At 41.8% G+C, this 26,925-nt stretch overlaps 6 protein-coding genes across 6 annotated transcripts; 2 read left to right on the top strand and 4 right to left on the bottom strand.

Annotated features, from left to right (window-relative positions):
• Positions 1 to 1,522: 1,522 nt before the first annotated feature.
• Positions 1,523 to 3,139, top strand: MELLADRAFT_95925 (uncharacterized protein; the record flags this gene model as incomplete). The annotated part of the gene is made up of 4 exons (XM_007407225.1): positions 1,523 to 2,319; positions 2,393 to 2,454; positions 2,540 to 2,697; positions 2,768 to 3,139. 4 exons carry the CDS (start codon positions 1,523 to 1,525, stop codon positions 3,137 to 3,139), a joined length of 1,389 nt encoding a protein of 462 aa, XP_007407287.1.
• Positions 3,140 to 3,862: 723 nt separating this feature from the next.
• On the bottom strand, positions 3,863 to 7,070 carry MELLADRAFT_115755 (uncharacterized protein; the record flags this gene model as incomplete). Its single annotated transcript, XM_007407112.1, has 7 exons — positions 3,863 to 4,639; positions 4,715 to 5,572; positions 5,645 to 5,749; positions 5,861 to 6,064; positions 6,136 to 6,524; positions 6,605 to 6,821; positions 6,933 to 7,070. 5 exons carry the CDS (start codon positions 6,223 to 6,225, stop codon positions 4,424 to 4,426), a joined length of 1,473 nt encoding a protein of 490 aa, XP_007407174.1.
• Positions 7,071 to 9,292: 2,222 nt separating this feature from the next.
• Positions 9,293 to 10,921, bottom strand: MELLADRAFT_25201 (uncharacterized protein; the record flags this gene model as incomplete). The annotated part of the gene is made up of 6 exons (XM_007407111.1): positions 9,293 to 9,376; positions 9,458 to 9,731; positions 9,790 to 9,848; positions 9,946 to 10,201; positions 10,273 to 10,410; positions 10,500 to 10,921. Coding segments are annotated over 6 exons (1,233 nt in total), but the record flags the coding sequence as incomplete, so codon positions are not given.
• Positions 10,922 to 12,689: 1,768 nt separating this feature from the next.
• MELLADRAFT_34470 (uncharacterized protein) lies at positions 12,690 to 14,662 on the bottom strand (the record flags this gene model as incomplete). The annotated part of the gene is made up of 6 exons (XM_007407110.1): positions 12,690 to 12,841; positions 12,935 to 13,049; positions 13,126 to 13,678; positions 13,775 to 13,967; positions 14,037 to 14,330; positions 14,434 to 14,662. Coding segments are annotated over 6 exons (1,536 nt in total), but the record flags the coding sequence as incomplete, so codon positions are not given.
• Positions 14,663 to 15,575: 913 nt separating this feature from the next.
• On the top strand, positions 15,576 to 16,174 carry MELLADRAFT_104151 (uncharacterized protein; the record flags this gene model as incomplete). Its single annotated transcript, XM_007407226.1, has 4 exons — positions 15,576 to 15,603; positions 15,682 to 15,772; positions 15,855 to 16,023; positions 16,112 to 16,174. The coding sequence occupies 4 exons, from the start codon at positions 15,576 to 15,578 to the stop codon at positions 16,172 to 16,174; spliced, it is 351 nt and encodes a 116-aa protein (XP_007407288.1).
• Positions 16,175 to 17,188: 1,014 nt separating this feature from the next.
• Positions 17,189 to 18,871, bottom strand: MELLADRAFT_95920 (uncharacterized protein; the record flags this gene model as incomplete). Its single annotated transcript, XM_007407109.1, has 4 exons — positions 17,189 to 18,004; positions 18,078 to 18,355; positions 18,419 to 18,449; positions 18,530 to 18,871. 4 exons carry the CDS (start codon positions 18,869 to 18,871, stop codon positions 17,189 to 17,191), a joined length of 1,467 nt encoding a protein of 488 aa, XP_007407171.1.
• Positions 18,872 to 26,925: the final 8,054 nt, after the last annotated feature.

Below are 26,925 nucleotides of genomic sequence, written 5' to 3'. Positions count from 1 at the left end.
GAACTTACTTTATGCCAATTTGCCCAGAAGTCATCATCCCCTATGACTCTTTGCTTGTCATCATTCCAACCACCACCAGAAGCTTTCCTAATCTCACAACCTGCCTTAAAGTAGCTGGTGATCCAGAATAGACAGCAAGTGAAAAGGTGAGCTAACTATCCTCGGACAGATAGTACAGATGGACACTTACCACAGTCCAATGATTCTTTAGTTGATTAATATCATAACCAGGTGGGTACTGTAATTTCAAGCGATTGATGGTTGCAGTCCAAGTGACTGGTTTAAAGCCATTATCGGATTGATTTCCAAGATGTGCTTGCTCTTGAAGGCAATTGATGAAAGCCAAACTACGGCTGGTGTTCCATTGAGCAGTGGTTTTAGGATCTTGATTATTGTTGGTGGCTTTGACCCGACCCATGGTAGAGCAAATATAGGCAAAGTATGGGATTGGAACTGGTGTGTGCTGACAACGGTGGCACGGCTAAGCTAAGTTAGCGCTTAGCCGTGCATTAGCTTAGCAATTTTTTATTGCTAAGCTACTAAATCCTTAATGCACTCAAGCTAAGCTAATCAAATTTTGATTTTTCCTTTGGGGGGTCTGCGCTAAGCTAAGCCAGGAGCTTAGCTATCAAAAAAACATGTTTTAAGTGCAAAAAAGGGCCGCTAAGCCGCTATTAGTGGTTTAGCGGCCAATTAATTGGCTTAGCGGGTGTCATTTTACGCCTGCTAAGCTAATGGCTTAGCGTTAGCGGAAATCCGCTAAGATTAGTGTTAGTGAATTTTTCCTTAGCGGCTTCTAGCTAAGCTAAGCCAAGGTGGCAAAAATCCTTAGCTGAGCTTAGCAAGCCACTGTTGGTGCTGATATCAGATGATGAAAAGTGAAATGAGAAAGATCAAGTGTGGTTTTGTATGACAACGTTAATGGGAGTTGAAGACAGGAGGGGGGTATTGAAATGTGGACTTGTCCGTTTTCAGAAAAAAAAGGAGAATGGCCTGATTTTGGCTCAAATAAGTAGCCTATTAAAAAAATAAGGAGCTCTTGGGCTCTTTATTTTAAGTAGCAAAATAAGCTACTTATCAGTACCAAAGGACCTTTGGAAAGTTTGAGAATTTCCGTTCCAAACGGACTTTTCAAAATCTGACTTTCAAAAGTCAAATTACACCATAAGTTGCTTAAATTAAGCCATACCAAATGTGCCCTTAGGGCGTGTTCACTTAAGCAATTTCTGGTGAGAAATCACATTCTGCAAAATTTAAAGTGTCTATTTGGTGGAGCATGTTTATTTTTTGGATTAAAAAATTCACAGGATGTGATTTCTGGTCAGAAATTCCTTAAGTGAACGCGCCCTTAAAAAAAAGAAGAAAAAAAGAAGAAGAAAAATGTCCGGATGGATGTCGGGGCCCACCTGAACAGCCCCGATGGGAGCACCGAAATCCTCGTTGTGGATTATATTTTCGCTTTGATACTTGAACTCGCTGTCTCGCCTCAAGCTTTGTTCTTCCACAAGATTTTTAAACAAAAATGTCGATTCTCACCAACTCAATCTCACCGAATCAAAGAAAACCATTCAACCTTCAATCTGAATTAGCATTTAATACTCCTACTCCAATCGATAGGACAAAATCTCATCACCACGATCAGAACAATCATCCTCGATCAGTTCATTTCGAGAATCAACCAATCTTATCTAGTAGTCTCTCTCCATCTCAAATTCCACCTCGTAGACTCTTCAATTCAGATCGATCTCAACAACAGAAGGATATCAATAACTCTCATATCTCTCATCCAACATCTGAACAAAAGTCACATTCCTTTTCAGTCGAAAACAACAAATATCCCAGCTTACCATCTCAATCGGAATCGTTTTTCAATCTCAACCAGCTGCCAACTCACTCGTCTCCTCCTCATCAAACTTCAAGCGTATTTGTTACCCCTAAAAAATCTACGCCTGATTGGCTTCAAGAACTCGTCGATCAAGCTAAACCAAACCTAGATTCTTCTACAATTTCATCTAATCATAAACTCTTTGGTCACTTTCCATCCACGTCTCATTCAACTTTGTCAAAGTCACAAGCTTTCAGTCCTCTTCAGTCTTCTTTGCCTCAAATTTCTAATCAAAAAGCCTCGAAATCAATCGATCAATCCTCGGTCTCACAAAGCACTCCTACCCCCAGAATCAATTCAAAGGTTCCCATCAGTTTGAACCCGAACCTTACTGCCGGAGTCAAACTCGGTCAACTTCAATTAAGTCAGAGACTGAGAGTCAATCTCATTTCCTTTGTCTTCCTTCTCATCTTCACCTCGACCAAAACATTTGAGTAAGTGCTCTACATTTACTGTTATCAGACATTGCAAAAGTCGATAGGCTGATATGATCATACGTCTTACCAGTAAGCTGCTTGATACAATCGATTCTCGTTTCCCTAGTCTCAGTACTCCTGTATTCGTACTAGGTGCGTTGTGCATATGTTTTAAACTATCTTGTGACGACTTTGTCCTAGCAGTCAGCTGATGAATCACTCTTTTCTGTTTTAATAGAATGGTTGATCTTACTCTTACTCTTTGGTAACACCCTTGAAGCCTATTATAAACTCAAGACACGAGCACCTATCACTCATGTGGAGATCCCACTAACCCCTCAACAAATTCGTGGTAACATTTCTACTCCGCAATCACTCAGGAATTCCTCGCCAAATGTAAGTGACAGTCGAACGTCCAATATATCAGTAAGTCGTTGCGATGTCTTACTTCTATTGTTTGCTCTAGGTCACCAGTCGCGCCTCCATGGATCCCAAATCCAGCATCATAGCCCTCCAACGTTCTAACATCAAGAGCCCAACGAAAAGAACGTTACTACCGGAGCCATCCTCTTATAAGAAAGCATGGTCCACGTCCATTCTCACCCACGACCCTCTAGCCAATCCGTTATCCCAAAGTACTGGTCGAATCTTCAAGCGACATAGTCTCGATCCCAACAGTAATAACCTATCTTCATCACTCAACGCAAGTCAAACCATTCATTCCTCGTCCCATTCACCGAATGTACGTCGACCACACGAGCTTCAACTCAGTCAGTCCGTTCGCAAAGTTTCCAACCCAAACACACTCCATTGTTTGCTCGAAGAAACTCTCAGATAGGAGTTCCTATCATCTCATCTTTCATAACTAGTTTCTACCTTACCGTACTCTATTTCTTGTATTCATTAACGTAGATATCAGATTTTCAGTGGTCGTTCGACAGGAATCGTCTACTCATGTTATGTTGGAACAAAGCTGTTAACTTTTGGTTTTTGGTTCGACATTGGTTTTGCACGGACGTTTGATTTCTAAATATATATATAGCTGATAGTCATGAACTCAATTCTTGCATAACGAAAAGAAATATTAATGAAATCATATAATGTAACGCAGAGCATCTGCAAGATTAGTATGTTCTCTACATAATTTCTTGGGTCCTCTTTTCAGAGAAAAAATCTTCGCTTTCTACATTGTACCAAGAAGCACTTCAATATCAAAGCTGGTTTTACAATCTGACAAAACCGATGAAGTAACGATGAGTGTAATGATGATGTTAATGAATATGCTCGCTTTTCAAAAACATTTTTAACTAACCGCGGGGACTGTGCTGACACCATACAAGGCTTGAGAACTTATTCAAAGGTATTTACATGTGCTCAAACTCTGAGTCTGGGTCGGCACTTTATTGCCATTGGCATAAACCAGCTCAACTCAGTTGAATCATGATTCCAGCTCTTGAAACTAGGGAAATTTTACATGTGTCACTTTTAAGGTTGCTCAAAAAGCCAATTCTTGACATTTTGTTTGTTGCTGGATCAAGGCAACTGAACTCGAGATCTTTTAAAGCAAACCCATCTTAATCAATGTATTTTCGTTTTCAATGAGGCTTCAGAAAGTAATTAAAAAAAGGAAAACCAAAGGTTCATTTGTATTAAAAGTTTCAAAAATAGTCTCAGTGAGCTCCAAGAGTGGCTTATATACAGCTCAGAAAAATCTCTGCTACGGTAAAAGACATTGCAAAAAAAAAAGTAAAAAACCTCCAAACACAAATATAGAGGGCGAGAGCATTAGTTAGTGATGTGATCACATCAAAATCGAACCTATTGAACAATGCGAGGATTTCAGAGAGGAAAGAAATCGTGTTTGACACACATACGAAAGTGACGTAATGGGATTCTGTCAAAGAAATGAAGGTACACACAAACACACATATATCGAAGAGCAAAGAGGGAGGTATAGGACAATGAGCTGTGATGAAAAAACGTCCGAAACCCAGCAAGTGATAAAGACCGAATGGACATGGTGTAACCCGACGCAAAAGGGTCTTGCAGGGACAGTATGTGAAGAAAGGACGCTCAAGAAAAGCCGAAGAGTAAATTATAATCGAGCTCAAGTTTCTTCTGATCAAGTGTCTTCAACCCAAACCTCAATCTTGCCTTCTGCTCGTCCTTTGGCATATGATCTGGCTGTATCAACAGCGCTTTCCCAATCGTCTTCATCCAAGATAGTGATCATGGAGCCTTCTTCATCGCGGTACCGCATTGAAACATCTGACGGCAGTGAAAACTTTTTGGATACCTTGGTAATGAAAGCCAGTAAAGACATTTCAGGATCTATGGACTGAGAGGATAAAAATGTAGTGTTAGTGCAAAACATTGTTGACCGAGCTGAGCCGGTGGATGATGAGATACTTACCATTCCACGTGTATCAGAAGCGTGATGAAGCTTGACACGGATCTTGGTCATTGCAGTAAAGCTGGAAACTGTTTCTGGGTAGTCTCCTCCGCTTGCGTACTCATCCTCGTATTGGCCTCCGTTTCCAGAAGGTCTTAAAGAAGCTTTACGACTAGGAGGCTGAAAGGTACTAGGAGATCCCCGATCAGATCCAGAGTTATTCTTCGCCCAGTCAGCTATCCGGTCAGCCTTGCCACGATCGATCGGTGGTTCGTCGTAATCATCTAGCAGGTCTCCATAAGACGGTCTCTCCGAAGGACGCCTGGAATTATTGCGTTCGGGATTTTGCCTTGAAGAAGACCGAGGAACCTCTTCCATCATAGGAGGAAGCTTTGCTCTGGCAGCGGTACCATATGTAGCGCTTCTCTGTAGTCGATTAGGAGTAACGGCAGCGGTGTTGTCACTCGGTCTACGACGCAGATCGTTGGCAGTGACAGCCCCAGCTCGAGAGGTACCTTCAAGTCGAGCTGCAGTAGTACCACGACGATGTATTGCGGGTGAAGAGTCATCTGCTGAAGGTCCAGAGGAGGTGATGAGATCGGTACCATTCTTGGCTGCAGCTCGAGCTGCACCGGTGAACCCCACAAACGTTTCACTAGCGTCAGTAGCGGCCACAAGTTTGGCTTGACCCAAATAATTTTTCGAAGCCAAGTTTTTGACTTTATTGGCGGCTGGTCGATAAAGAACCCCAACTGGAATAGAAAAAACTGTATATCCATCCCCCCGATCGGCAATCGCTTCGTCAATTACACCATGTTCAGCTGTCTGCTTTTCTCGTAGAGCTTCCTGCATATCTGCTAAGCCCTCCTCATCGTTGCCCTAGAGAAGATGGAGTGTTGAAGGGCTCAGTGATTGACATGGCACCTTTCAATGAAGCTGTAGAGGGATTACCATGTAGATTGTACTCAGACCCTTGTTAAAGAGCACCTCACAGGAGTAAAGCCGAAACTTAAGACCGAGTTGATCATAATCAATGGTCAAGTTGCCCCGAAGATACTATGAACAGAATAACATGATTAGCTCAGCTGACTTGCATGAGTACTTATGGTGCTGTAGCCACTGAAAAGAGAATGTGGTATACAGGACAAGAAACGTAAGAGTACAAACCAAAAGAGCGTCTTCAAAGTCCTTTACAGCTTCCTCATATAGTCCAAGTAAGAAGTTACTGACGCCGCATTGAAAATACGCAACAGCAAGATATTGGTCGAGATTGGTAGCAGCGTGAAAATTTTCAACAGCTACCTCATGTTCGCCTAGAGTAGCGTAAATGAGACCAATGTTGAATAGAATTTTTGAGGAATCGGCAATATCCTACACAAAGATTAAAACAAAGGTTGTAAGTCGAGAGATCCCATGTATTGAATCAAGAGCAAAAGTCTAACCTCAAACTTGGCCAAGGCTTGATCAAAGTCTTGAGCATCATAGAAATCGAGAGCCGCAGTCCAAGTTTCAATTTCAGCCTTGAGGGACATTACCTAAACTCGAGATGGATTAAAGGGTCGGGAATGAAAGTATTAATAAATGGTTTGTAAAAAATGATAAGTCGATTCAGAAGCGTCCCAGACGCAAAGGAATACGGCTGTAGGAAGTTTCTAGGTTACAGGATACGAGAAGTAATTGATTATGTGAGGTAGGGCGTATAAATCGTGGGTAGACTCTGAGAAGTGTGCTCAGTGGGATTGAATTGAGGCGGCGGAAGGGTATGAGACAAGAGTCACCGATGTTCGGGATGTGAAAGAGTCAAGGGTGAACTTAAAAACTAGAAACCCAACTACGTAATTCAGACCATGAAGAAGGCCCGAGATGATGAGTGAGGTGAGGCAATTAAGATATAATTCAAAGCCACCTTACCTATACAGTGATGGTCGTTGCGTTGCAAGATATGAGATATAGGAATTCGTCTGAATCTTGATGGTTTATCTCAAAGAGTCTTGCACAGAGGGATAGAAGACCGTCCAAGAGAGATCGAGAGCGGTTCAATGAGTACTAGAAGGCTGTGGGGTGGCCGGAGGAAGATCTGTAAGGATAGGGGAACTGAATGGGCCTGTGGATGTGATGGTGAAAGCGACTGAGAAAAGCCACCACATGTAGGAAAGAAAGGTGAACGATGGGGGATTGATGTTGAGGATGATGAGCTTAGCGTTCGCTTGAAGTTAATGTATACCTAGTCGTAACTCACACTTGATTCCCCTGGCAAAGCGGACCAACAAATGAGGAAAGAAAGAGTTGTAGAGTGAGACTTCAGTGTATGAGTTGTTGTCTGTTGTTGTGTAACAGGAGCAAGGCAAATTGAAAGTTGTGAATCAGTCAAAGGCGTCGGTTGAGGGGGAACCGATGTATAGGGGCGATAGTTTGAACGATGAAGATTGTTGGATGCGTTGCTTTGCTTTGTGCTTGGTTGATTTGATTTGAAGAATGTGTGTTTTGTTTGACCAGTCGATCGGTTGCTGACTGAGTTGGTTGACCAGGTTGACTGGGTGTGCAATTATCGTTGATACGACGAGTGAGAAAATGGAGGTGAAGAACAAATAGTCAAGGTTTTTAAATCTGAGCTTGTGAATACGAAATACTAAAAATATGAATTAAAGAACACTCGGATTCAAATATGAAGCTTGGTGAAGAATGAGAGACGAAAAGCGTTGAAAGACAGCAGCACTTTGAAGTCCACAAAGAGGAAATACAAAAGTTTCTAGGCGATGAGCAGTTTGACAGCTTACATAACAAAATCAATTTGTCAAGATACTTGAGGGTTTGGGAAAAAGTTTTTAAAAAAACAGTTGATGAATTCCAGATTAGATCAACAAGTTCACCGTGCTGAGGGATTTGATGAGTTGATGTTAGAATTAAGTTGTTCTTTTGTCTTGAAAGGTATTTAGGGAAGATCAAACCAAGATGAGAATTCAATAACGGTGATTTGCGAAGTGTCTGTGGTCTTGAGCTTCATTAACTACAATCACCAGGTTAACTTTTCACAAAGTCTGCGGTCGGAGATTGTCATTTTGAATTCGATTTAGCAGGATTTAATCTCAACCCAATCCTTGTCGAGGTGTTCAAAAGACGGCATTCTGAATTCAAACTCGGCAAGCACCACTCACTTTCTCCTTTCCATCTGAAATTCGTTGATTATGTATGCATTCATTTATCTCTCTTGCCTACGGTCTACTCGGTGAAGCCAAGGACCATGTTACTTGAATCATATTCAACGTGCATCTGAATTCATCATGGTGCTTTTACTGAGATCCTTTGTTCAACGTTTGATTATCCAAATCCTGTGCGGCATTTCTTAAACTCAACCAAGTCTAAGCGTGCGAGAAGCAGCGAGGGACTCAAGTTGAGGTCAGGTGAAAATGCGGCTCGAGCTTTCAACAGTGTTGCCGAATTAAGTGTGACGCACTGGTGTACTTTGTTTCAAAAAAAACATGTCAAGAATACCGATTCCATTCTCATCGGGGTATTTCAGCGATATCAATCACATTGGAGCCTCGAGGTAGTAAGAGGTAGTACCGTTGTATCCCGTAAATACCGATTCCATTCTCATCGGGGTCTCCTGATGTCAGCGATATCAATCGCATTGGAGGTAGAATTTCCTGATGAAAATATTTCGTGCATGACTCAAAGGTCCCATCGTCATATGTCATTTCTAAAACAAAGCAGCTTTATGTCCGATAATCGAATACCTTTGCATCTTTGTCTGGTATAACTCGGCTTTGTTTGAACGCAAGTGCAAAGGCAAAACTTTAAAGCAACAAACATATGCTGAAATACCATCTTGCAGTCTGAGGTGCTGGTCTTCATACTTTGTGATAATTGCTTAGCAGTCTATAAGAGGTAATTGGAAGCTCTCACATCATCTAGACAAGATTTGCCGATCAATTGCCACAGATATCAAGGTAAGAGTCATCAAACCATTCTGACCGGCATTCAAACTTGAGAATCATCAATACTTTAGGACTGCATTTCAATCCACATCTTAGGCAGAGGACAAAGGGCATTCATCAAATAAGCTAAAGATATGCACGAGTGAATCTTGAAAGAAAAGACTGATCTGAACTGTAACCAACATAACATATGAAACTGAGATAAAGACTACTGTGAGGCAAGAGGAGAAAGAAGATGATAAAAGCAAGTAAATATCAAGATACGGTTATATCAAGTGATCTGATATACCAAAAAAGGATCAAAACGATTCGCAATCCCTCCTCAAGAAATCTTAAAATTTACTCGTCTTAGTCCAAATTCACCTGATATCCTCTAGTCTTCCATTCATCTTATAAATCATCCCACACCGTCGCAACCAACAGGTCCACGTTGTAATCCTTTCTTCTCATCGGGATGTGATTCAAGTAAAGAAGTAATGTTTCGATCATGACCTGATTCTTTAGCAGTCTGTCGTGCCACAATCGCTGCTACTTCTTTATCCAAGGCAGCTTTTTGTGGGCCTACCTTGGCACGACATTCATCTATTGCCATAAGATATTCGGAAGGCAAGTCAACTTGGTCAACCAATGGCTTATTGCCCAACATCTTACTAGCGTCACCAAGTACGTTAAGTACAGTGGTGAGGTTGGAAGGTAGGTAAGTAGCAATGGGCGAACCACCGGTCGCAATACCATAAGTGGTATGCTGAACAAGAGTTGGGGAAATCAGTATAGGTACATTGCACAAAATAGAAGATGTCCATGTCAAGTATCGCATCTGACTCACCTCAAGGATATAAGACTTGGTAAATTTCCAATGTCTATCCCTGAATTCACGGATTTGATCAACATTGAGCACATAGAGTGCTAAACTAGTAGGATCCGCTTCAGCAAATCGTTTAACTTGATAAGCTGTCGCACGTGCTTCGACAGATTCAACATAATCACGCTGAGTCTTAGGGCGATATGTACGGAAGTCACGTAAAATCGCAGTAAATTCATTTTGCGGTAATCGAGCGGTGATCTCTAGAAGATTATCTCCCACCGGGATCATCGAATCACTAAAAAGAGGACCAGTCAACCAATCTGCGTGGTATTGAATACATTCAACCAACGTACTTGGCACCAGATTCGCCTCTGAAATACAATGCTTCATTACTGACGCCCTCATAGAATACCTAAAGAAATGAGAGGAGCAAATTGTCACAGATCAGATTTGATGTGACAAAATACCGGATTCACAAAAGGGAGAAGATCACAAGAGAAACTACTGACCCCGTTTGGAAACATTTTGTTGAGACGCTTGCCAGGTCCAGTACCAAAAATAAAGCTACGAAACTTCAAATAATCTGCCGGTTTACTGTGACCCCACATAGTATGCATCGAGGCATTGATCTTTTGATAAGCTTGATACATTTGATCCAATGCCATATTAAAGTTCGCTCGGTCACTGGTAGCCACAGCTCCGAGCGCTTTTTCGATCGCACTTATAAGTTTGCCCGAATGGGCAACCATATCGACATGAACAAGTCTGTTGGCCATGAAATGGAAAACAGTTAGAAAAGACATATAGGTGAATAAGGCAGAAAATGGATCACGCACATAAATCCGCTCTCTGAGCTTGACTTGTTACGGTCTTGAAAACCACGTATTAATCTCAAGTTATCGTAAGAGATGGGCTTCTCAGGATTGATTCGAGCAAAGTTTTGTAAGGCATAACTTGAGGCATACTCCATGTACCTAGATGCGAAAATGAATATTTACGAAAAAAGTCAGATGAAATGAAGCGATAAGACGTGATGGTATTTTTTTTGAAGACAACTACTAACGGAAAATGACCCAAGGCATCGGCCAATTTCTTGAAAGGGACTGCAATAGGAGCAGGTAAAATGTCTCTCCCAATACAATATTCACCAGTTTGCTTATAGTGCAAGTCAACAGGTTCAAGCAAATACGCCGATGTCAAGAAACTATAGTCACGGAAGAGAGCCGAGAGCAGATTTTGATCGTTTTCGGCAATTGCAAGATCGATGGCCTTCATGATCTCAAGGGAGACATTACTGTCGCATAATTCAGCCATCACTGCTTGTCCAAATGTGCCTTGGGCTAATAAACCGGGTTGACCGTCAGGTTGAATAAGGGTCATACGTTGTAAAAGGGAGTCAAGCGCCGAAAAAGCTGGTGGAAGATTGATGATAGGATCATCCCTCGGCAAGAATCCCCTATCACGGGAGATAGTGAAGGCAGGTAAACCATGTCGAGTTTCGGGCAGATGAGAATTTGGAATATCCTCTAAAAGTTGAACAGTCCCCTGAGTACGAGCCAAGTCTGGGTCGAGAGCGAGACCAGCATTGGTGAGAGAAGGAGGACCTGAGTGAGTGGCAAACCCACGCAATGGGATTACAACTTGAGAGCTGAACGCTCGAAAACGATGATTCAAAGAGGAACGCAATAGCATGGCGAATGAAAGTTGCTATAAAGTGATGCTGAGGTTGATTGAACGCTTCTGGCTTTACAAAAATATCAAAAAGTCAAATCCTTTTATGTGATGAGCGACACCCATCCCCATTCCCATGACCACGCGTTTAACAGCTGAGCCCGGCCCGAGTTTTCTCCGATCGTGATCGGGAAAGTCAAGTTTTCTGTTTCAAACGGTGCAAGTTCAACCACCTCATGAGGTCTCATTTTGGACCAGTTACATATCACACCTCATGAGGTCTCATTTTGGATCCCATATCAATTGAATCTTTGTACGTATTGGTGGGTGATGCCGAAAATTCTTTGTTGCACAAGGGCATCCAGATAGGCTTTTAAAGGAGTGTACGCATGAATTTAGTTGAAACAAAGCCATGCGTTGTCATTGATCTCTTCTAACCGCTATCTACACATACACCTTGTCTTATCTGGTCTTATCTGGAATTATTGAGACTACATATTTGTCCATATCAACTTTCAAGACTTGATGTTGCGTTTTTTTACATACTGGAACCTCCATATATCTGATACGTACAAAATCAACGGAGTAATCGAGTTTTAAGAATAAGTTGATGGTGATGTGGGGCTCGTGGACGTTGAAGCCACCTAATTGCACCTCTCACGCAATCGATTCTCTTGCAAATGATATTACTGCCAATGCCATACTTGATTTGATTCAGAATCAGATCCAAAGCTTAACGTGACCGGACTCCATCAGATGCAAATGAATGTAAGACTTGTTGATCCAATTTTGTTTCATAGAGCTGGTATGAGTGAAACTTATCCAAAGAAAACGTCAAGGGAGGATGAAATAAAACATTTGGTGCTGGATGTTCAGTTTCAGTATATGTTTTAGAAAGATGAGGAAAATGTATACAAAACAAATGATTCTGATGATTCTGATGGGTGTGTTTTCTTTGGGCGAGCATCAAGTACGGGTATCTCTTATATTTTGAGCGATTCAAAACATGATGAGTGTAACGTAAGTGATGGGTATACTTGAGAGTGCACAAAAAAGCACCGGTCAAGAACCAAAAACCAATGAGCGCATACAGACTGGAGGATTTCCTTTGATAGTAATCAACGAATTTGAATAAATCAGATTAGTTTACTAGAAAATCAAACTCAATGATAACCCCGCTCGTTCGACTATTTTTGATATTCCCTCCTCCTTTCATATAGTCCATTTCCATCGGCCTTGACCAAGTCTCCAATACAGTGCATTTTCATGCGATTTCGGTAAAGGTTTGATCAGATCAAGAAGAAATCAGGAGAAATCAATCAATTTCATAAGACTTCATCATCATTTACTTTTAAAAAATCAATCAACAATTATATTTTTACATTCGAATCTGCGAAATCAGTGTATCATGAAGCACATCAAGTAAAAAGTACTATAATTACAATTTTTTAGAAGAATGAATATCAAGATATCAATTGAAAAAAACATTAAAAAAAGGTTTCAGCTTATAAATTATATATTTTTGACTTCCTTTTTGGTAAACAAAATGAAAAACGTGTATCATAAAACCCAATTAAATACTTCAATCTTCATCTTCATCGTCTTCATCTTCTTCATCACCATCTTCAGCATCACCAGGAGCTCCTTCCCATACCCGATAAATCTTTTCCAGATAAACCAATGTGAGTGGTAATCGACAAGGATCGAATGGAAAAAAGGAATCCATTCTAGATTCTGATAATACTTGCCTCACGATCGGATCAGTTGTTAAAGGTGGTAGATTATTCTGTGAGTGAATAGACGGTGGTGGTGGTAAGAGCTTATTACTACCACTACTATTTAGACCACTTCGATCATTAGATCTTAGGATATTATAACAGTAGATGAAATTCGTTTGATGGGCAACTTTGGCGAATTGAGAAACAACAGTTGGAGCACAAGCCTGATTGGAAACAGAGATTAAATGTCAGTCATGGAGCCTATCAAAAATTTTCAAAACTATGGCAGACACTACTTACCTTCAATGGGTTCAAGTGACTAGACACCGCACGCTCCAATACTTTTAATCCTGTCAACCATCTACCTACTTGTTTTCCCGGACTGAGGCTATCCTCATCCTCAATCTCTTCATCTTCACCGACAAGTAAATCCTTCCATCGAAAGCAAAAGATATAAAAGACTGCTTGAGCGATAGAGTACCAGAGAGCATAAGAGTTTCCATTTCCTTCGCCAACCAATCCAGCTTCGAGTCTTGCGCATAGAAGTGACACCACATGTCTTGTGGTTTGCTTATCAATGTATCGCGCTCGACTAACCAGACTGGCAATATATCCTAAGGAAGCTACTCTGGTCACGATCGGGTGTGTCGAGTCGTCATATGCGTATAGGGCGCACTCCACCAAGGTAGCGAGGAGAGAATCCGCAAAGTCAGGATGCACAGATGCATACCAAAAGATAACGAACTGAGTATGGCGAGTGCGTTGGGTTCTTAGAATGCAAGACTCAAATGATGACAATAATACGTCGAAAAATAGTTCTTTCTCGGCTTGAAACCGGGGTTCCGGGGCGGCACTGACAGGCGGAGAAGGCGTGGATGATTCTGCCTCCGGCTGGGATTGATCGAGCGCAGGGACAGGTTGCTTGAGGGAGATACCAAAACTCATATACTGCAGATGGTCCAAAATACAACGTAAGATGCCATCTAATTTAGCGGCCAATTCCTTAACTTTCCGTATTGATGCAGGTGATGGTGCATTGGTCGGTTCGTTTTCATCAGAGGATTGACCGTCATCAGAAGAGAGGTCATCCAGCTCAAGACATTCGCCGGCATCAAGTTCCGCATCATCTTCAGGTTCAGGTTCTTCGTCAGCCCATGATTTGTCGAAAGCTTCATTTACAGATTTGCCAAAGATTTCAGACTCTAGTCGACCGTCATCGTCTTCCCAATCTTCAACTTCAACTTGAATTTCAACATCCAACTTTACACATCGATCAATTGTCAATTTTACAATCTGCTCCATCAATTCATCGCAGTAGGTCGTGATCTTCAGTAGGTTAGCAGTGTAGCAAGTATGTGCATCCCTATTTTCGCGCTTGTTGGGGTAGCTGGACTCGAGTATTGGCCAAAGGATAGAAGGAAGTGTGGGGACAAGCCGTAAGATTGAGCGCAATAGGCTATGCAGACGTTGATAGATTAATCTTCGAGTGATTTCTTTAGGTAAGACTGATGAGCGAACCTCGAGAGGGACACAGCCTACGAAAAAAATATCAGTATATGATAGGTGAGTAGGTTGTCAAGTTGGCAAGAGTGATTAGCTTTAGCTTACGATAATGTAGGCCCTGTACGACTTTCTCTACTACAAGATGTATCCATTCACTACGAGCACTAACCAAGCCATGAACAAATCTAGAATAAACCGCTACAAATTGATCATCCATCACAGTCCATGGCAAACTCAAAACCTTGTTAACCAAGACGGAATGTGTGCGATCCAATTTGGAAACGACGGATGTCAGGGTAGTGAGCCAACGTTGGATTCTAGAGATTGAGGGTGCTGATGGTAAGGATGCAGCGGTTGTATTGCCAGGCGAGAGTAAATGCTGAAATTGTTCAAGGAATTGCTCGTATCTATCCAATTGGCCCTATCATAAATCGAAAACAAAGGGAAAGCATACGGTGGATGAGATATTTGATTGGAGCGGGTGGAGACGGGTTATGACGTTTCCCAGCCCGAAAGAAAAGACAAGTCTCACGTTTGAGCGCTCCATGAAGGCGGTATCAATAAAAGTTTGATACATTCCTTTGCAAAGCACCTCTGTTCATATCGAAGTCACGTAGAGTTAGAAATGTTGAAGAGTGAGGAGACAGAGCGGAAGTGAAGATATAAAACAAAGGGATGCTAACCGTTATCAGAAGCATCTAGATGTTCGAATGCATCTTCAACTGCCTTTACTTTCTTCGCAGGTGGCTCTTCCAATCTGTGTTTGTGAATTTGATCTCGACGGTCATCCTCGTTCTCGTCCACAAACCTAGCACGTTTTTTACCTTTAGTAGCAGGTAACGATGAGGAAGATGGGACAAGAGGTTGAGGTGTTGAGAGAGATGAAACGATCATGATCGGAAGAGATCGATGAATGATTGATTGCAGAGGTTGTTGCTCAAGATAAATGTGAGTTTGTCGATAGAGATCACCTCAAACTAATCTCTTGTTGGATGCTGAGCTACAATTCGATTGAACTCAGCGAGACTGAGAGTGAAAAAAGTGAAAAAGTTTCATTCAAGTGACGAAACCCTAACAACTGAAACCACAACTGAAGCAAATACAACCATACCTGTCATAAAGGATGTTACACCCTTGACATCTCTATAATCCTGGACTGTTGAACTTGAAGAGAATGACTTCATGATTGATTGGATATAAATATCAACAACCACATCCAAAGCTTAATTCACCCACACCGCAGAAGAATGGCAACTCCTAGGCCATCAAATCAGGGTATGTAATCATGTATCCACAATATCTTTCCGGACACTAGAAGTACTAAACAATGTTAATCATTTGCTTCGAAACAAGAACTCGTGCAGACCGTTCGATCTTTACGCGAAGAGATTCGAACATTAGATGCTAAAGCCTCTCAACTTGACCGAGATTTGGAAGAATATGGGTTAGCCCTTTCCTCAAAGCAACTCTCAGAAATCCGACGATGGGAAAAACTAATGACATCTTACGTGACCCTTGATCTTCAGGGTGGTGATGGATACTTTAAAAAAGGCAGAACCAGATCGAAAATGCTTCAGATTAGTCGGAGGAGTCCTCGTGGGACGTACAGTCAAGGAGATCTTACCAGGATTAGAACAACAGAGGTCAAACATTGATGAAGTTTTGAAATCATTGGCGTCACATTATCAAAAGAAGGTTTGTTACATTCATTTATTATTTATCATCGCATTATACATCACGATCCTTTAATGTTGATGATTATGAACGACCATGGTGTGTTTAGAGTGTTGAATTGCAAGAATATCAGCAAAAGTGGAACATCAAGATCACTACCGCACCCTCATGACAAACGAAATCTTTGACGTTTCTCACACTTTCAATCTACGCTAGGCGATATGCACTGTAAGGTGACAAGATTGATGCACTCTTTACAAATCGTACTTGAAGATTCTGTCATTGGCTGACTTGATGTACATTACATAGTTCTCGAATCGAATTGTAAAACAGGCCAATCAATCAATCCATATCAAAAACACATGTTTTGCTAACAAAGAGAGCACAATAAAAGCAACCGATCACCTGAATGCGCTTCACATATGAAGTCTGCGGTCTTGGATAAGATACACATTTGGACGAAATTTCCACAAAAGCATCATTCAATTTTCGCCGCGTTCAGTCTCAATAAGTGAGCCTCAATCTGTAAAAATGTAGAGAATATGGGCTATATTTAGGGTAGGGGAAGTCTACATAGGCTGTGCATGTTGTTACCATGAAGATTTTACTTTGATATATAATTCACGCGACAACATGCCTTTGCCAACTAAGCTGGTGATCGTGATGCCCTTCACCCCTTGAAGTTTCAAGAAATGTCAATATGGTATAAGATGTCTTCCATGTCTTCCGTAGCACAAGACATCAATGACTATGATCCCGTGTGTTCTCAAAGCCTAAAACTATTGGATGATTGAAATTACGAACACGTAAGCTCAAAATATACAAGATGAACCTCACTTGGGCTCGCCCGGACAATTACGTAGACCAACTCCTTCTCGATATATATGTACAAGAATAAAAAATGAGATATGGCTATGAGGTTTATGGGGTGAGAGGAATTTTAGCTGAGTTGTACATGGTGTTACTATTTAAGTTGTAATTTGGCGTTTCCAAGACTGACAATCATGTCCGACGACGATCTTGCTGCCCGTCACCGCTAGAAGTGTCAAGGGATGAGAGCGGGAATGAACAGACTTTGTGAGTTGAACAAAGGAGCTTTAAGTTTGATTGGAGTTGCGCTTGTTGGGATTCCCTCGTGTGCCGAATGTATTACCCACTTCGTTTTGGACAAGCAACAAGTTGATCGTTATGTTGTAGAAAGGAGGCTTGTTCCTGGATGCCTAGATTCATCTGAAGTAGTTTTTGTACCCCAAGCTCGTTCCAATGCGTGACTGAAGGTGATAGCCTTCTCGTCAATGAATTTTGCCATGAACCAACTAAGTGCAATCACCCATCCAACCCAAAAAGGTGTCATAAGAAAGACTGATAAAGTATTTGAGATTCCCCAACTTCGAAATCGCCAAACAAGAGATACACCAACGCTAAGTAAAAGTGGAACATGAACCACATATAGTGAGTAAGAGATTCTTCCCAAAAATTGAAGTAGTCGAGTGGAGAAGAGCTGTTGAGAAGCAGGCCATTGTGATATCGATAAAACCGTAAGACATCCGCCCATGGTGTTGTAAGCTTGCTTCACTTCAAATTCGTCTTTACTATATCTTGACATGGCCTGAAACATGGAACGCGACCAAGAAGCCTTGGTCATAGCGAAGTATGGTACAGATCCGAAAAACAGACCGACCATCAACATCGCAGCCATGGCCAATGAACGAAGATTGCCACATGGTTTGTTTCTGTTGATCTTCAATGGGCTAGATTCGGATCGTGAGACCTGTATTTCGGCAATGAGGATACCGAATAGGAATGGCAAGAGACCGAGAGCTTTCCTATAAAGGTTCACGAGTCCCAGTGCGATCACTAGCATAACGCGAAATCGACGTTGTAAATTTGATGTTGCCAATAGAATTAAAAATACATTCAGAGAGCCTAGAAACTCTTCACGCATTGTCCACAAAACAACATTATATTGAGATTTGGTTTGCGAGTCATACCATAGATTCACCTATAGGTTTTTGGACGTGAATCAATAAGCATTTTTTCTGGTAGTTGATCTGGTTGACGAAACTCAGACTCACCATGGTTTTCAAACACTCTACAGTTTGCGCGTGCCAGTTGGGGGTGACGAAACGTGGAATATGATCAGTGGTCCACCAAGTACCCAACTTCGCAGCCCGAGTTTGATCAAAACCTCCACCCAATAGAATAGTATGTGAGATGATGATTGAAAACAGTGGAGGAGGTGCCAGCCTGAAGATTCTGCGTAAACAAGCAGATGCCAATGAATTCCGAACAGAAATCGAGTCTGACGGCTTTGTACTAATCCGATGAAGAGGGCGATAGGATAACACATAGCCTGATTCAAAAGAAGGATGGTAAGTCAAAAAATATTGAATTGGTATAATTCTCTGAAACACACCTGATAACACGAAAAATAATGTGACCAAGAACTAAGAAAAACGGCATTGATTTAGTACTTTTCTGAGAGAAGAAAGAAATGCGAAAAGATAGACAAGCGAAAAAGGCCAACGTTGGGAGATATAAATGATCGTAAGATAGGCCACTGCCAAAAATGGACGGTGCCATCGGGGTCATTTGTCTCTAAAGTAGCTTCAGAGTTGAAAGCGACAATTCCGTGATGGATCATAACACACAAAGCCGCAAGGCCTCTCAGTCCATTAGCCCAATGTTGTGTATCTGATTTCGATGACTTCGCTTCTTGAACATGTTCTTCTTCTTGTTCATGGCTTCTTGATTCTCCCAGCGGTTGGTCTTCCAAAGCTACAATCTCGTAGTCGGCTCTAGGTTTAGTCTTGAAGCCGAAAAAATTCATTCTTGCCAAGGCGCTGTCAATATCACTTCGCTTAAACATAATTGAGGTACAGGAAATTGGATGGTAGGTTCAAAAAATCTCACCATGGACTTGAACAGAAACACCTTTATGACTTCCCCAAGAAGTAAAGACGTACTTGTTTGCAGTGTGGTCTACCACAATAGTAACCAAAAGGGGTGACTGTGTGGCGCTGAAACGAGTGTCGCGTTGGCGGGGTCAAGCCTGGTCTGTCAAGCCTGGGCGTGGACTTGCATGCGATCATCGCTCTCGTGGATTCTTCTGAAGATTATGAGAGACTATGTAAACGAAATTCCTCACTTGACGACGCCATTGACGTCGCCATAAAGTCTGTGTAGCTCGTGCGCCTTGACGTGTCACACTCCGTCTCTGTCACACTCACAGTCACGAGCGCAGCGCAATCGGACTCCAAGACTTTCCCTTGAATCAAACTTGAAGCAGTTGGAGCTGGCGTCTCAAAGCTGAGCGTTAATCTTCTTTAAAATCGAGTCAAGGCATAATACTTAACTTTGACAGCCCAAGAAATCTATTCATTCAAGAAGCTGCACGGTGATATGGAAACGCTACAGCTGATGAAGATAAAGGGCAAGAATGAAGGTGTAGATAGGCGAAGGCCATTGTCACGATATGTTTTCAAGTCCTTTTGATTTCAGGATTGCACTTGTGGCGACATGTCCAACTTCTTTGTGATTACCCTGGGCCTTATGGCTGCCTAAAATTTTACCCATCAGTGGAAGAGATAAAAAGTCGAAGACTAACACCACACTTGAAATCAATAAACCTATGCGTCAACCATAAAAAATCTTTAGGCGTCTCCAGAAGCTTCGCCACCGCGTTTTCGTCTATGACATCTGCACATTTGTCTACTGTGTTTTCTTTATAATTCTGATCTATGGTTGGCTACCCCAGGAATTATGCAAAGTGTGCCAGTCTGTGCCGGTGTCTCTATCTCCGAGCAAACATGTTTGTTTTCCATTGTAGAAACCGCTTTGTAGTCGACTGGGCAAAATTGGGACAATTGCCAGGGGCTTGTAGGGAATCGGGATGGCGCGGCATGCATGTAGATGTTCACGGTTGCAATGATGCGTTCCTGAAGCACGATCGAGTGATATCCGTTTGTCCTAATCAAGCACCTAATTAGATGGCTGGCTGCTGTGAAACGAACCCAGTATGTCAGTTTATAGAGTAAAGCTAACACGATGAGACCGCGCCTCAGACAGTCAATGCTAGATAGGCACATTGACTGAATGAATCAATTTCTACTGAAGATGGCACTGCTTAGCGGACATTGCTTTGCACTGATGAGCATCGAGTCTGAGATACATACATGTAAGTAAACGTGGTCAGCTTCAGATTCTTTTGTCCCACTCGCAACGCACTGAAAATTACTCTGCTTCCACATTTCATCGTTTTGATCTCTTTCCAATCCTCAGACTCAAACCTTTCTTATCTTATCATCCGCCCACTACACTTACAAAATGGCTGACACCGTTCCGATCCTCACTCGCAAGATGTTAATCGTGCGCATTGGGGTTACCTTGGGCCTCCTATGCTGCATTGGCGCGTCAACCACCATTATGTTCCCGCTTCGTAAATGCCTCTTTTCCACTTCAGAACTCTTCATTCCTTGCTAACTCATTCGGCTTTCCAGTTGAACACTCCTCGATTTTAATCCCAGGATCTGGCCTCTTCGTGGCTGCCGTGTTCTCTATGGTGAGCAGGGTTCCGCAAACACAATCATTATATGCCGAGGAGACTGATCATTCACCAACCTCCTTCTCCAGATATTTTTCCTCTTCGCGTAGGGTTTGGACTCTGTATATAATTGTTTTGCACATTAAGCTGATCTACATAAATTCCCTCTTTTTTGGCTGATATTACAGAACCATGATGGTTTATCCCTGGATCGGGGTCTTTGTTCTCATTGAGCATCCATTCCATATTGTCACAACAACCACATTGCATAGCATTGTTTCATATGCATTATACGGCTTGGAAGGTTTTGAGGACCCAAGAGGACTTTTCAAGATGTGGTTTTTTCATTTCCCACTGATCATAGTACGCTTTGTCCTGAAATCTTTTGGCCGTTGTAGATCAACAACCCAAGCTTACACAGCCAAATTATCTGCTCTTCGCCTTTGATAGGCTTTTAATCACCTTCGCAATCATCTCACTGACCACACACCCAGTGAAAGGGAACTGTTTTGGGAATTCTACCGGCTCGTGTGCGTTCGAGTCGATGAACATGTTGTTCAATCAGAAAAGGAGCAGATGTTGATTGATTTGGCTTGATACAAGAAACACATCCACCAGTTCCACTACAGTCCATTGTTATAGCCTCCTCATACATAGTAGGACTTTATAATTCCTTGTGCGGTAACATTCCCTTAACCTTTGTTCATTTGACTCCTCCTTTATTTTCATCACTTTGTTGTACCCAAAATAGTCCTCTCTATGAGTCCAAGATCACGTAATACCAATAATATGAGTTCCAATCTGCGGTGTTGAATGATTTGACTGAATCAAATGGCTCAACCGTTGTTTGTTTTTATTGGGCACTAGGAGGAAACTTCTAGATACGAGAATAGGTTATAGTGCCACGTGACGTAGCTACGACAATGGATGAGAAAGCCAATCGCGTCATACGCGCGCTCTTGCTCTCACGTGCAACCTTGCAATATTCCCTCATTACCATCTTTGATTTTGAGGAATCTCTTTACCACTTTGATTATACTTATAATCAAGTCGTTGATCTCAAACTCCTCTTCTTCCCACTTCCATTACTTTTACCTCTAGGTCTTCCTCTCACCAATTTAATCGGCGTCAGTACAATACTCGACTATCACCACCACCTCCTCCTAGCCCACCTTGCAGCCAGCAAGCAGAGACATCTGAGATGCGCCCCCCGCGCAGACCTCGATCACACCATTCTCACGACACTAGATCAGCAGCACCGTCAGATCTTCATAATTTACCATCATCTTCAGCTGGAGCTGACCGCACCATCAAAGGAAAGAAGCGAGCAAGAGTGGAACGATCTCCAACACCCCCACCACCTGTACCCGCTATTGTGCCATCAGTCACCCCCTATGAACTGGATCTGCTTCAGCACTGTCTTGAACATGCCATTGCCCCCTCTTGGACCACTCGACCTAAGCCTAACTTTGGAATGGCCAGTGCTGGTACCCCCAAAGCAGCCGAATGGCAATATCTATTTAAAGTCTATATATTACTTGCTTGGGTACCTCACTTCAGCTCTGGAGAGGCTGGAGACACCTCTGCCAAAATACTTGACTGCCTCCTGCAGCTCATTCAAATTGGTAACATATGTACTTTGCGATCTTTCAAACATGGTGAAGGAGAAAAGCTCACAAAATTGGTTGAGAAGCACCAAGCAAGCCTTGGAGATGGATGGCCCCATATGATGAAAAAGCCCAATTTGCATTTTGCTGAACACATAGGCTCCATCTCAACACTTCTTGGGCCGCCTGCTTATATGGCTAGCTGGGCAGGCAAGAGGATCATTGGTAGCCTAGTTGGAGCACGTAAAAATGGAAAGAAGGGTATGTCTTTATCTCAAAATTGGGCCTATCCAAACTCGGCTGAACTTATTTTTCCATGACTAGAACGGCAGGGCGAGTCGTTACTTCAGCACTATTCCAGACATAGCTTCTTTCAAGCCATGATCAATAACAATCACACCGCCTTCAAGAATGATCCTATTATTGGAGAATACCTCTTAAGAGAGCAACAGACATTGTGGAAAGAAAGACAACTCAGTCCTATTGCCTTTGAGACCCTTAGAAAGAATGGTCATGTAGGGGCAGAGTACACTGCACGCTCAACATTTGATGTGACCACAAGGATCCTCATTTCAACCAAGCCACATAGTACTCACAAGAAGACACCTGGAAATAGCTACATCTCATATTTCCACAACTCATGCAAAAGGAAGGGCTGTATCACGGATATTATCAAGCTTCCCAATTCTGAACATCCACTCCTTGTTGTCAATTCATTGTTACCTCTTTCTGATGATGACAAACACAAAAGTCCGTACTATTCTTTGCCAGACTTGCTGAATGCCTCAGTGCTATATGACAAGCACGGAGGATATCATGTCATTGAGTGCGACAAGGTCATTGGGCAGCTAGTTGTCATCAAGAACGAAAAAGGTACTTTTGATATTCAAAGCAAAACACTCTCAACAGTTGAATTGATGAATCTGGTGAGTTTCAAATTGATTGGGATTTTGGATTTTGACTGACTTTTCTGGTTCGACCAGGGATTTGTGCAAGGTGGAGATGAGGATGATGGCATGGATATGGATGGATGATTGCTGCTGAACGGTCATAGGATGATGTAAATTGTCTGACCCAATTGCGCTTGGGTATCCTTTCTGTTTGAACACTCTTGATTTGTAGATGATGCCAATTTGTATCTAAAATCTTGAGAGGCATTCTATCTGGACTTCACCAATGCTGCTGGAAAGGACACATATGGTGAATAGAATCTGTCAGCTCAGTGTGACTCATATATATTCAAGATCAGGTTAACAACTTGTGGAGATCTGGTCCATGCCTGGTCAAGGACATTACAATGACCAGTCAAGATATACCTGATTACTGGTCAACCAAAAACTTGTCAAAGACTGTGTGATAAAATCTCAACAACCAATTCAAAACAAATTAATAACATATTACAAACATGTTGAGGTTGCCGGGAGGTACTGGGCTGCCAGTCACTTGTGATTGGGGGCTGTGATACCTATTCTTCTCTTGAGAAATTGAGAAAGACGACACAAGAAATTCCCTGCCCTAATATTACATATCCTACTCCTGCAACCAATTTCATCTTCCTTGTGATCTTATAAACATACTTTACTATCTCTTGATCTTTCCCTTCATCTGAAATCATCTGGGAAACCTTCAAACATTTTTAAATCATCATCATCTGGATCTAAATCGGTCTCATCCAGTCTCATTTTTTTTGCTTTCTACATGTACTCATCGATCACAAATCATTGTCTTCCAGTGTAGAGTGTTTCGCGCTCAAGCACATCTGAGCTGTTCTCTTCGATCTTCCAGCTCAAATCACGCTCATCCCAAATTCAACCAGTGAGTTGCCAATTAGAACTGGAGCTACTTTTACTTCATCAAAAGTAGCTTCCTCCCATGTCCATCTTATCTAGACATCTATCCAGATCATGAAGTCGCTTGATAACGTGCTGAATCAAATCCCAGAAGAAGAACAAAATGATTCACAACTTTTGGCATCAAGAACAATAGCCTTGCAATTCCTGAGAGATTGCAAAAAAATGGGATACACTTATCATCAAATCAGTGCTCAAGATTGATTGAAGTTTTGGATAGAATGTTAATCTTAGGAATAGCTTTCTTTTCAAATTCAACTACATAATCCATCTTCATCAACTGAACTCCAAAAATCAAAAGTACTTCTATTAGGGCAAAAGTTCATCAATCAACTTGATTCTGACTCTAGAGGTTTTTTCAAAATCGTTCCCATGGATTGGGATGTCTTAACTTTACTCCATCAACAGGTCAACATCCTTTAGGGCAAACTTAACGAAAGTCCCTTGTTTTTGTCAAGGTGTCAACCGGTGACCATCCGGCGGCTTCAGGCCATTCCAACATGCGAACCGGGAACACCTGGCTTTTGGGAGGCTCCTGACACTAGTGTCAGGGCTCTGACACTCACATCTTTCACTCAGATGTCCCTGCTCCGTGATACCTCACCGCTTGGCTTTCACACTGCTATACTTTACAACACACCCACACTGAAATCAGTGTTGAACGGTCACCGTCCAACTGCTGCAGAGAGCATTGATTGAACGTGAAGAAATATATTATTAGCTTATCAAAGCCCTCTCAAAAGCCCGAGAGGGTTTTGATAAGATAAAATAGATTGAGATTGATAGAACAAGCTTTGAATCAAATTTATCAGCCTGATATCACGATCTAATTCAAGCCGGAGAGACTTTTGGGGAGTAAGGACAGACCACATGATAAGACTAGAAGACCACTCATAAGCGTGTAAGCGATTGGGAAGTGTAAGTTTTGTTCACTAGCGCGCACTCGCGTTTTCAATGCGCCCATCACAGTTTGATCTGCGCTAGAAAACGATTTTGTATAAAGCATCACCATTGCAGCACCTTATGCAAGAGATGATCTTCTTGTGACTGTATCAAGGCTCATAAAAGAATCAAACACAGCTTCTGGGTCACTAAATTCAATGGTGATGAAGACACCATTCATGAACAGAATTGATAAAGGAGCGTAGTTGACTCAGTCAAGCCTAGCAAATTTTGTTGATTCCTTGGTACGTTGGGTATCAGTGATGATGAATGAGTGAGTCAGATATGACCCTAATCCTGAATATGAAGCAAATTGACCTATAGGTATGTTAGGGGATGTTGATAAGATGTGATTGATACGCTTCAGAGCATTCCTGAGAGTGGTTAGAATCTTTCTGAGCCACATTTTGAGAGACAACAAAGTGAGGATTCTCAAGAGCTTGACTGCTTGAGCAGGTGGTCTGGCGAGGACTTGGTGAGACCATGATGACAGTTGGAGGGGAAAGTTTCAAGGGCAAGTGAGAACCCATGAATTAATGGGTTAAGAGAGGTCAAGAGTGACCTGACAGTGTCAGAGCTCTGACACTGTTGGTCCTCCCAAAGGCCAGGATCTCTGACATCACATGATGGTGTAGACATTGGACGGTGAGGTCTGGCAGTGTTGGCACATGAGGTTTTGCTTTCAAAGGATTGAAATGTGCAGGCAATTCTGAGTGTACAGCAGTGTACAGTGTGCCAGCTGAGTCCTGAGCACTCATCTATGCTCAAGGGATGCTCATGCAAGATGAAGATGAGCATGCTTTGGCAAACTCAAGCAGAACATACACCCACTTTGGCAACCGGTGTGTGACGTGTGCAACTGAATGCGCACCACCAAAAAGTTGCACTGATTTTCGGTCGCATATGTGACCCAAAAAAATGATTTGGTAAACCAAAATGCACCAAAAGGCGCATATGTATTTTTGCACATATGTGCACAAATTGTGCGCATTCTTGAAAACGAAAAAAGTTGTATATTTTTTTGACATATGCAACTGCAAGGCTTCTCTTGACCCCTCACTACCTCTTTTTCAACATCTCATCACAAAGAATTCATTCGCTTTTGGATTTGAATCATCAAAACCCTTCATTCTCAGTCTTGACATGACTCAATCTCAATACAGCCTCCCTTTTGTTAATCTCAACAATCAATACTTGCATTCAAACTTGACTACCTCCTTTGATTGAGCTTAATCTGTTTGCTTGCTTCCAAATCACAAACCATTTTGTCATCTCGAATCACATCCAAGCATTTTGTTTTTGGACTCGATTGTTACCTTTCAACCATATTTTCCAGCCACTTATCAAATATTGTCTATTTGATTTGATTTTGTCACTTTGAAAGGTCCTTTGCTTGCAATTTGTTTGATAAATGTTGAAACCGAAGAGTTTTAAAGCTATCAGAAATCAAATCAAATAGATTTACACCTCCTTGGTTTGAAGGGTGGAAGTCAAGAAGTGAAAGATGAGGTAGTATGGAAGAAATTGAGTGAGAGTCTAGATTGTAAGTCTGGTTGACCTTGTTTGACAGATGGCAAAAGGTATTATCAAGATCAATGGCGCTGAACTCCGATCACAGCTCACTTTGTGACTGTTTACCAAGTGTTCCCAAATAGCAAAGGGTTACGTGTTTTTACACATACACACACGGTGTGGTGATCAATTTATGGGATCAATTAAAAAATTCACAATTACCAGTTTACCAGTTTATTAGCAGGATTCAGCAGGAAAGAAAATTCGAAATGGAGGTTTTTGATCAATTGAAGCTCTTGTAGGCTTATGTATTGGTCATTAGGTCAACATTACATCATTTTATTTCACATTATATATTAAGATCATTATAGTTTACTTACAAATTTATTACAAAAAGAAAGAAAGAAAAACATAAGAAAAATTCAAAATTATAGGTATAAAGGTTGGAAAATGGTTTTTAGGTTAGTAA

This window comes from Melampsora larici-populina (genome assembly GCF_000204055.1).
Source record: "Melampsora larici-populina 98AG31 unplaced genomic scaffold MELLAscaffold_8, whole genome shotgun sequence".
Taxonomy (NCBI): domain Eukaryota; kingdom Fungi; phylum Basidiomycota; class Pucciniomycetes; order Pucciniales; family Melampsoraceae; genus Melampsora; species Melampsora laricis-populina.
This window is presented reverse-complemented; position numbering and strand designations above follow the sequence as displayed.